Source organism: Loxodonta africana, chromosome 22 (genome assembly GCF_030014295.1).
Source record: "Loxodonta africana isolate mLoxAfr1 chromosome 22, mLoxAfr1.hap2, whole genome shotgun sequence".
NCBI lineage: Eukaryota > Metazoa > Chordata > Mammalia > Proboscidea > Elephantidae > Loxodonta > Loxodonta africana.
The window spans coordinates 21,171,381-21,181,677 of record NC_087363.1 but is presented as its reverse complement, the minus strand read 5'-3'; the positions used below and the strand labels follow the sequence as shown (position 1 = coordinate 21,181,677).

Genomic DNA, 10,297 nt, shown 5'->3' with positions numbered 1-10,297 from the left:
GGATATGCTGACACCATGGCTGGGATGGCCATTTTCAGTCTCGTGCACACAGGACCTTAAGGAGATACTCTGCAGAGACAGAGAGAAGCAAAGGTAGGAGACAGGCGCAACAGGAGAGGGAGAGGGAGCAGGTAGCACAGTTTCTGGCCTCTAGGAATTGTGAGCTCTCCTGCATTCCACTGGTGGTGCTCCTTCAACTTAGGCTTGTCGGAGGGCATCTTGATCCCAAGGTCCCAGTGCCCCTGCCAACAAACACATTGCACATGAACTGACCTCTGCTCTCTGCCAATCACCATCTTCCAACTCTCTCTCTCTCACTCTTGTCCTACCAGCTCCCCTGTGCTCCATAAGTCAGGTGCCAACACCAGAAGTGTCTACCCTGGAGAGGGGCACCATCTCATACACAATGACGTAAGTTTGAAAAATTTCTCCACTCCACTGAATTTCAGATACAGGGTTAGAAGGGTTTGTTTTAAGGATCATGTATTGGTAAGTGTCTTAGTCATCTAGTGCTTCTATAACAGAAATACCACAAGTGGATGGCTTTAACAAAGGGAAATTTATTTCTTCCCAGTTAAGTAGGCTCAAAGTCCAAATTCAGGGTGTCAGCTCCATGGGAAGGCTTTCTCTCTGTTTTGGCCTTCTCATCAGTCTTCCCTTGGTCAAAGAGCTTCTCAGGCACAGGGACCCCGGGTCCAAAGGACACGCTCTGTTCCTGGTACTGCTTTCTTGGTGGTATGATGTCCCCAACTCTCTGCTTACTTCCCTTTCCTGAGAGATAAAAGGTGGTATAGGCCACACCCCAGGGAAACTCCCTTTACTCTGGATCAGGGAGGTGACCAGAGTAAAGGTGGTGTTACAATCCCACCCTAACCCTCCCAACATAAAATTCTAATCACAAAATGGAGGACAACTGCACAATATTGGGAATCATAGCATAACCAAGTTGATACTCATATTTTTGGGGGGACATAATTCAATCCATGATGGTAAGTTAATTGCCTCCAACAAGCCACAGAAAGACAGGGTGTTACAGTGGCAGGAGAGAGTGAAATTGACTGAGGTACCCCCATCTTGACCCTTCCTCAGCTTCTTTGCTCACCCTCCACAAGCACACTGATCTCCATTAAAAGAGCTGCTTTCCCACTCCCTGGGAACAGAAACCGTAGCAAAGAAGGCAGGAGAGCATGGTGATGGGGTAGGGGGGGTGCCCACAGGAGCCAGTACAGTGGGAAGCCCTATGCACTCTCCTCTGCATGGCAGGAACTACTGTCCTCAGTGGTGGATGGCAGGAAGGTCCTGGGGCAGGCCAGACAAGAGGTCATCCTCGGGGCAAGAAAGTCTCACAGGGACTATGGTTCCACTGAGGGCTCTAGCGCTTTACTGGCAGGAAGGAAATGGACAGGTGTTTCCTCTTGATCCAACAACTTTGAGGCTGGAGTGGGCAACCTGGTCCCTGGTCACAGATGCCCTTGTGACATCATGGTTGTCTCCTCTTCCATCATCATTCTGCCCCTCCCAGGGCTGGAGGAGCAGCAACCAAAGGGCTTGTGAACACCTGAATCACTGTCCCCAAACCATGGGCAGTAAATGTTGTGTAAGACTCAGAAGGGTGGGAAGTTGCCCTATGACAGTGGGAAGTCTAACAACTTCATAGGACCCAAGGAAAGAATGGGGAGCTGGGGCTGTGGGGACTGGGCACAGAAGATAGTCCCCACCTATGTTCTCCCCTACATTCTGATTGCAGAAATCTAGGCCTGGTCCAGATACAGATGCCCTAGAGAGAGAGAGGCTGAAGGTAGGTGGGCCCTGGAATGTGCAAAACCCAAAAATCTTTGATCCTCTGATTCCAGGGTCCCTGGAAGGAAGGATCCCTCTCAGGTTCTACAGGGGACAGTGCAGTGTTGCTCTCCTGTCTCAGTAACCCTGTCCCCATCTGGGTGAGCTGAGTTAGGTGTGGAGAGGCTCGGAATCAGTGTGCAGACAGGCCACACAGGAGGTGGGACACAGCACAGTGGAAAATGGGATGTTGGAGAAGGGGTGGCCTGGGCTTAGAACCACATGAGAATGGCTGAGAGGTAAGTGGTGGAAATAAAAAAAATGTGAGGTGGGGAGGACCCCAAAGGGCTCTGGCACCACTTACAAAAGAAGGCAGCATCATGGGCTGAAATGTAGGCTGAGATTCAGGTCATAAATGAAGATGACTGTCCTCATAAGTATGGGAGCATTGCAAGAGTGGAGCGGTTAGTGGACCTATAGGGACCCCACTGGTTCCTCATACCCACGTCCAGTTGTCTGGAACAGAAAGTGCTTCACCTGGTTTTGTGCGCCTGTGAGGTCCACAGGGCAAACATATCCCCTTTTTATAGACAAGGAGACTGCAACTCAGAGGGTGAGTGGATGTGTCCATGGTCAAGGACAAGATGGTAGCATAGACAAAACCCCACCTGGGTCTCCTGGATCCTCAGAACCACTTGGGTATGAATGCTGACTGTTAAGATTGAGGATCAGAGCCCCTTTGTGGCAGACCCTGGGGCTGCGGTTGATGGTGAAAAATTCATTGTGAGTCTCTGCTTTGCTTGGCCAGTTGCTTCGTGCAAAACTCCAGAGAGAAAGGGCGGCCAGGAAGATCCAGGCCTGGTGGCGTGGCACCCTGGTGCGTCGGACCCTGCTGGTGGCTGCCCTCAGGGCCTGGATGATTCAGTGCTGGTGGAGGACGCTCAGGCTGAGACAGGTGCATGAGCAACTGCATAAGCTGTTGAAGGCCTATGTAATCCAAGAGCAGGCAGCAGTCAAGCTGCAGTCCTGGGTCCGCATGTGTAGGTGCCAACAATGCTACTGCCAAATGAGCAAGGCTGTCTACATGATTCAGGAGCCAAAGAGCTGCCTCACCTTCCAGACCAATGACCGTTTACAGGTAGACAAGGAAGTCTCTTCCAACCAGCTGGAGTTCCACATCGAAATCTTATCAGCCTGAAGACCTACAGAGTGCTGAATGGGCTCCCTGCCTCAATAAATGTCTGACCGGGTTTTGTGTGTTTCAATGACTCCTACACTCCCGGGGATATCAGAGATTTAGGCCCTGCTGTCTTCTTCTCCACTTGGGAGAGGCTTCAGTGCAGTCCCTCACCCCAGTCTCTGCAGTGCCCCTGACCCCTGTTCTGGACTGATGGAGACCATATGCCACTCACTCTGTATCCAAATCAGAAAATGTGGCCCATGCCTCCTCATACATGCAGAGCCAGGTGAACTATTCCACAGCCCCTGCACCATTTCCTGTCTCCTGAACCTGGAATTGATAGAAGTTGGGATTGATATTCCTGAATACTCTGGGTACTTCCTCTTATAATAGTCACCCCTGAGGCCATGCTCTGTCAGCCTGCCATCAGGGGTCAGCTGGGACCTGGACATGTTGGTTTTCTATTTGTACCTGCCCAGAGAGAAGTCAGGCACTTGGGGCCTCCCCTGTGAGCAGTGCAGCCCAGAAAAAGCACAGGAGGCTGGTCTTAGTAATGCCTGGGCACTAGGTTCTGCAAGCCTTATGCCATCATGGACGCTATTTCTCCTGGGAAACAATAGATAATGTGATCTTATGGAAACTCAGCTCTGCCTTTTCAGAACCAATTTCCCCAGGGTGCTGAACATAAACAGAAACTGATATTACCTCCACCCTAAGTATGGCACCATTCTTGATGACTTCAACATTCACTAGGATGATGCCACCAAGTCTCTTGCCTCTGACCTCCATTGATTTTGACTTCCATTCTACCTCAGTAAACCATTCCTGGGATCACACCCTAGACTATTGCTTCTCAGTGTCTGTGGAGAAAGATCATTTTATTAAAAAGTCCAACCCATCCAAATGAATTATTTTGTAGAACACAATAAAAATTAATTATGAGAAAATAAATGAAAAAGACGTATAGACTATAAATCTTTTTTTGATTATTAAATTGAACATGCATAAAATTACTATTTCAAATTGCGATAAAAATTTCTAAATGCTTACTCTCAATCTCTGTACTCATTAGTAACAAACCATTCATGCTTCATGTCATGGATTGAATTGTGTCCCAGAAAATATGTGTCACCCTGGGTAGGCCATGATTCCTAGTTGTTGTTGTTGTTAGGTGCCACGAAGTCAGTTCCGACTCATAGCAACCCTATGTATCTCAGAACGAAACGCTGCCCAGTCCTGCACCATCCTTACAATCGTTGTTATGCCTGAGCCCATTGTTGCAGCCACTGTGTCAATCCACCTCGTTGAGGGTCTTCCTCTTTTTCGCTGACCCTGTACTTTACCAAGCATAATGTCCTTCTCTAGGGACTGATCCCTCCTGACAACATGTGCAAAGTATGCAAAATGTGGTCTTGCCATCCTTGCTTCCAAGGAGGTTTCTGGTTGTACTTCTTCCAAGACAGATTTGTTTGTCCTTTTAGCAGTCCATGGTATATTCAATATTCTTCATTAACACCACAATTCAAAGGCATCAATTCTTCTTCGATCTTCCTTATTCATTGTCCAGCTTTCACATGCATATGATGTGACTGAAAATACCATGGCTTGGGTCAGGTACACCTTAGTTTTCAAGGTGACATCTTTGCTCTTCAACACTTTAAAGAGGTCCTTTGCAGCAGATTTGCCCAATACAATGCGTCTTTTGATTTCTTGACTGCTGCTTCCATGGGTGTTGATAGAGGATCCAAGTAAGAAGAAATCTTGACAACTTCAGTCTTTTCTCTGTTTATCACGATGTTACTTATTGGTCCAGTTGTGAGGACTTTTATTTATGTTGATGTGTAATCCCTACTGAAGGCTGTGGTCTTTGATCTTCACCAGTAAGTGCTTCAAGTCCTCTTCACTTCCAGCAAGTAAGGTTGTATCATCTGTATAATTCCGGTTGTTAATGAGTTTTCCTCCAATCCTGATGCCCCATTCTTCTTCATACAGTCTAGCTTCTCAGATTTGCTGATTGAATAGGTTGAATAGGTATGGAGAAAGGATACACTACAACCCTGACGCACACCTTTCCTGACTTTAAACTACTCAGTATTGCCTTGTTCTCTCCAAACAACTGCCTCTTGAGCTATGTACAGGTTCCTCATGAGCATGATTAAGTGTTCCAGAATTCCCATTCTTCGCAATGTTATCCGTAATTTGGTATGATCCACAGTCAAATGCCTTTGCATAGTCAATAAAACACAGGTAAACATCCTTCTGGTATTCTCTGCTTTCAGCCAGGATCCATCTGACATCAGCAATGATATCCCTGGTTCCCCGTCCTCTTCTGAAACTGGTCTGAATTTCTGGCAGTCCCTGTCAATATGCTGCTGCAGCCGCTTTTGAATGATCTCCAGCAAAATTTTGCTTACATGTAACATTAATAATATTGTTCAATAATTTCTGCATTTGGTTGGATCACCTTTCTTGGGAATGAGCATAAATATGGATCTCTTCCAGTTGGTTGGCCAGGTAGCTGCCTTCCAAATTTCTTAGCATAGACGAGTGAGCACTTCCAGTGCTGCATCTGTTTGTTGAAACATCTCAACTGATATTCTGTCAATTTCTGGAGCCTTGTTTTTCGCCAATGCCTTCAGTGCAGCTTGGACTTGCTTCCTTAGCACCATCGGTTCCTGATCATATGCTATGTCTTGAAATGGTTGAACATCGACTAATTCTTTTTGGTATAATGACTCTGTGTATTCCTTCTGTCTCCTTTTGATGCTTCCTGCGTCTTTTAATATTTTCTCTATAGAATCCTTCACTATTGCAACTCGAGGCTTGAATTTTTTCTTCAGTTCTTTCATCTTGAGAAACACTGAGCATGTTCTTCCCTTTTGGTTTTCTATCTCCAGCTCTTTGCACATGTCATCATAATACTTTACTTTGTCTTCTCAAGCCACCATTTGAAATCTCCTGTTCATTTCCCAGTAGTATGTAATTATCCTCTATTTTGTGATCTAATTGTCCTTCATTTTGTGATCCTCCCTTTTATGTGTTGTAAATCCTAAAACTTCTGAGGCAGGAATAGGGTGGGTGTATCTTAAGTCACACCCTTACTACAGGGCGTGACTCAAGCCACACCCTTACTTAAGTCACCACCCTTACTCAAGTTACCACCTTACTCAAGTCACATCCTTGCTTGAGTCATACCTTTTATCTGACAAGAGATGAAAAGAGAAGTAATCAGAGAGAAGGACTTACTACCACCAAGAAAAAAGAGCTGGGAGCAGAGCATATCCTTTGGACCAATGAACCCTGCACTGAGAATCTGCTAGACCCAGGAGAAAATTGATGCCAAGACACATGGCGATCTCCAGGGAATGCTGGGCCCAAGGAGACAAGAACCTTCCTGCAGAGCTGACAGAAAGAAAGCCTTCCCCGAGAGCCAGTGCCCTGAATTTGGACTTCTAGCCTCCTAAACAGTGAGAGAACAGGAGAACGAACAAGTCTGTCTTGGAAGAAGCACACTCAGAGTGCTCCTTGGAAGCGAGGATGACAAGACTTTCTCTCACGTACTTGGAACATGTGATTAGGAGGGACCAGTCCCTGGAGAAAGACATCATGCTTGGTAAGATAGAGGGTCAGCGAAAAAGAGGAAGACCCTCAAAGAGGTGGATTGACACAGTGGCTGCAACAATGGGCTCAAACATAGCAACAATTGTAAGGATAGTACAGGACCAAGCAGCTTTTCATTCTGTTGTGCGTGGGGTTGCTGTGAGTCAGAAGCAACTTGACAGCACCTAACAACAATAAACAGTGAGAGAATAAATTTCTGTTAAAGCCATCCACTTGTGGTACTTCTGTTATAGCAGCACTAGATAACTAAGACCACACTTTTTTTTCAAGACTTTATTTTGTTGTTGTTGTTGAGAATATACACAGCAAAACATACACAAAGTCAACAGTTTCTACATGTACAATTTAGTGACCTTGATTACATTCTTCGAGTTGTGCAACAATTCTCACCCTCCTTTTCTGAGTTGTTCCTCCCTCATTAACATAAACTCATTGCATTCTAAGTTTCCTATCTAATCTTTTGAGTTGCTATTGCCAACTGGATCCCATACAGATAGTTCTTAAAAGAGCATAATGCTCAAGGCAGACCTTTTTTACTAGTTAAGCTAAACTATTTTTTGGTTTTAAGGTGGCTTCAGGGGATATTTGTGGTTTAAGTTTTAAAGATTTATCTCAGGGCAATAGTTTCAGGAGTTCATCCAACCTCCATGACTCCAGAAAATCTAGAGTCCATGAGCAATCGAAATTCCTTTCTACATTTTCCTCCTTTTGATCAAGATTGTTCTAAGGAATCTTTGATCAAAATGTCTAGTAATGGCAGCCAGGCATCATCTAGTTCTTCTGGTCTTATAGTAAAGGAGGCAGTTGTTCATGGAGGCAATTAGCCACACATTCCATATCCTCTTCGTATTCCTGACTCTCCTTCTTCCTTTGTTACTTCAGGTGAATAGACACCAATCGTTGAGTCTGGGTTAGTTTGTTCTTCTCTTTCCATTTCCTAAAGTTGTCAAGTTAGTCTGTTAACTTGAGATCTTTCATCATTTTTTTTTTCCATGAAGGCATTTATTGCTATAAGTTTCCCTCTGGGTACTGCCTTTGCTGCATCCCATAAGTTTTGGTATGCTGTGCTTTCATTTTCATTTGACTCTAAGAAATTTGTAATTTCCCTTTTGATTTCTTCCTTAACCCATTGGTAGGTTAATAGTATATTGTTTAATTTCCATGTTTGTGTATCTTCTAGGGATTTTGTTGTTGTTGTTATTGATTTCTAGCTTCACTGCATTGTGGTCAGAGAAAATACTTTGTATAATTTCAATCTTTTTAAATTTATCAGGACTTGATTTGTGACCTAAAATGTGGTCTATGCTTGAGAATAATCCTTGTGAACTGGAGTAGAATATATATTGTGCTGTTTTGGAGTAGAGTGTTCTATATATGTCTGTTAAGTCCAGTTGGCTTATAGTGTCACTCAGGTCCTCTGTTTCCTTGTTGATCTCCTTTCTAGATGTTGTGTCCAATATTGATAGTGGTGTATTGAAGTCTGTGACTATTATTGTAGTGTTATCTATTACTACTTTCAGTTCTATCAGTGTTTGCTTTATATATTTAGGTGCCCCAATGTTGGGTGCATATTTATGATTGCTGAATCTTCTTGATTAATTGACCCTTTTATCACTATGTAATGTCCATCTCTATCTCTTCGGACAGGTTTTGTCTTAGAGTCTACTTTGCCTGATATTAAGATTCCACACCAGCTCTATTTTGGTTATTATTTGCATGGAATTTTTTTTCCCATCCTTTCATTTTCAACCTATTTGTGCTCTTGGGTTTAAGGTGTGTCTCTTGTAGACAGGATGTAGTTGGATCATGCCTTTTTATCCATTCTGCCACTCTCTGCTTTTTGATTGGAGCATTTAGTCCATTTAGAGTCACTGTAATTATTGATAAAAAGTTATTTACTTCCGCCATTTTGTTATTTGTTTTTTGTGTGTCTTAAGCCTTCTTTGTCTTTGTCCTTTACTACTGCTTGCTTTTGCATTTTTGTTGGTTTATCGTAGTGAGCCTTTTTGTCTCCTTTCTCCTTTCCTTTTGTGTATGTTTTTTACATATTTTCTAAGTGGTTACCATGAATACTACATTTAAGAGCCTGTATTTATAACATTCTAGGGTAAGTTGAGACCAACTTAACTTCTGTAACATACAAGAAATTCTATCTGTATACCATTCCTCTTCCTCCCTTTTATTGTTGTTATCACTAGTTACATCTTTGCATTTCACATGCCCTGTAACATAACTTTATCCTTGCCTTTTATATATGTGTTATTTAAAAATATGAAGGACAAAACATTTAGAATTATCAAGCATGAGTACCTTTTTGTTGTTGTCGTGATTTAGGTGAAAATTTACAGAGCAAATTAGTTAATCAATTTTTCATTAAATAGTTAATACACAGATTATTTTGTGACATTGGTTGCCAATCCCACAATATGTCAACATTCTCCCCTTCTCCACCTCAGGTTCCCTATTTCCATTCAGTATGAATATATTACTACTATCCTTTATACTTGTCCATGGATTTCCCTTTATTAGGGATCTTTGAATTATGGCTTTGAATTACTTTCTAGTGTCTTTTCCCTTCCATCTATAGAAACTCCCATTCATATATTTTGTAGGGCCAGTCTGGTGGATATGAACTCTTTCAGCTTCTGTTTGTCTGGGAATGTTTTAATTTCACCCTCATTTGTGAAGGATAGTTTCTCTGAGTATAGTATTCTTGGTTGACAGTTTTTTTTGTTGTTTGTTTTGTTTTCTTTCAGCACTTTATATCATTCCATTGCCTTCTGGCCTCCAATGTTTCTGAGGAAAAATTGACACTTAATCTTTTTTTTTTACTTTAATTTTTTACCGTTTTATTATGCAAAATTTCATAACCCCCAACCTCTTCCCCCATCTCTGAATTATTGTGAAGTAAATCCAAGACATCATATTATTTCATCCATAAATATAATGCATATCTTTAAAAAGGGACTCTTTTTCCTAAAAAACATAACACAATACCATTGTAATAACATATTTCAAACAAAAATGCAACTTTTAAATTTAGAGTATATGTTTTAATTGCCTATGGGGCAGTTCTACTCTGTCCCATAGGGTCACTATGCATCAGAATCGACTCGACAGCAACAGGTTTGGTTTTTTTGGTTTATTTTAATTACCATTCAGTTTTTACTATAGGTAATGAGATATATATGCTAAAGTAGAATTCAAAATACCCCAACGCTTATGAACAAAGTACACTTGCTTCCGAAGCATTGCTGTTGTCAAGGAGGGCAGAACAATCAATGTCTTATCTGCAGGGCTGACATTCTCAGCATCCTTTCTTTCGCTTCTTCAGCTGGTTCCTAATCAGTCAGCCAACTCTGGGTGTCAGTTACATCCTCAACACTGTCCTCTGCCTTCTCAGCCTTCCCCGCTTAATGATCTCTTGCTGATAGAAAGAGAGTGCTTTTAACTTCTGCCAGGAGCAGACCACTCCTGGTAAGCTGATCTGAGTTCTAAGCTCTCACAAAGAGTTTAGAGTTCTAAGATCCATAAAAGTTAGAGCTGGAAGCCACCTAATGCTAGACGTGACCACTTTGGGGCAGGAGTGTTAGGTGGCCAGTCTTGCCTCATGATTACTCAAAAATCCTTCAAAATGAAGTCAAATCATTACGTTGTTTCAAAATAAAGTCAAATCATTATTCTGTCCTATAAGGGTCTCTATGAGTTGGAATCAAC

General features: G+C 42.7%; 1 protein-coding gene across 1 annotated transcript; it reads left to right on the top strand.

Annotated features, from left to right (window-relative positions):
• The first annotated feature begins 980 nt into the window (after positions 1-980).
• Positions 981-2,977, top strand: IQCF3 (IQ motif containing F3). The gene is made up of 3 exons (XM_003409860.3): positions 981-1,597; positions 1,748-1,798; positions 2,588-2,977. The coding sequence occupies exons 1-3, from the start codon at positions 1,241-1,243 to the stop codon at positions 2,975-2,977; spliced, it is 798 nt and encodes a 265-aa protein (XP_003409908.2). The 5' UTR covers positions 981-1,240.
• The last annotated feature ends 7,320 nt before the right edge of the window (positions 2,978-10,297 follow it).

Bases quoted from the DNA above. Each gene is read 5' to 3' on its own strand.
- IQCF3 (XM_003409860.3), top strand. From the start codon at position 1,241: ATGCACTCTCCTCTGCATGGCAGGAACTACTGTCCTCAGTGGTGGATG. The intron at 1,598-1,747 runs GTAAGACTCAGA...TTCTGATTGCAG, and splicing joins CCATGGGCAGTAAATGTTGT to AAATCTAGGCCTGGTCCAGA. The intron at 1,799-2,587 runs GTAGGTGGGCCC...TTGCTTGGCCAG, and splicing joins TAGAGAGAGAGAGGCTGAAG to TTGCTTCGTGCAAAACTCCA.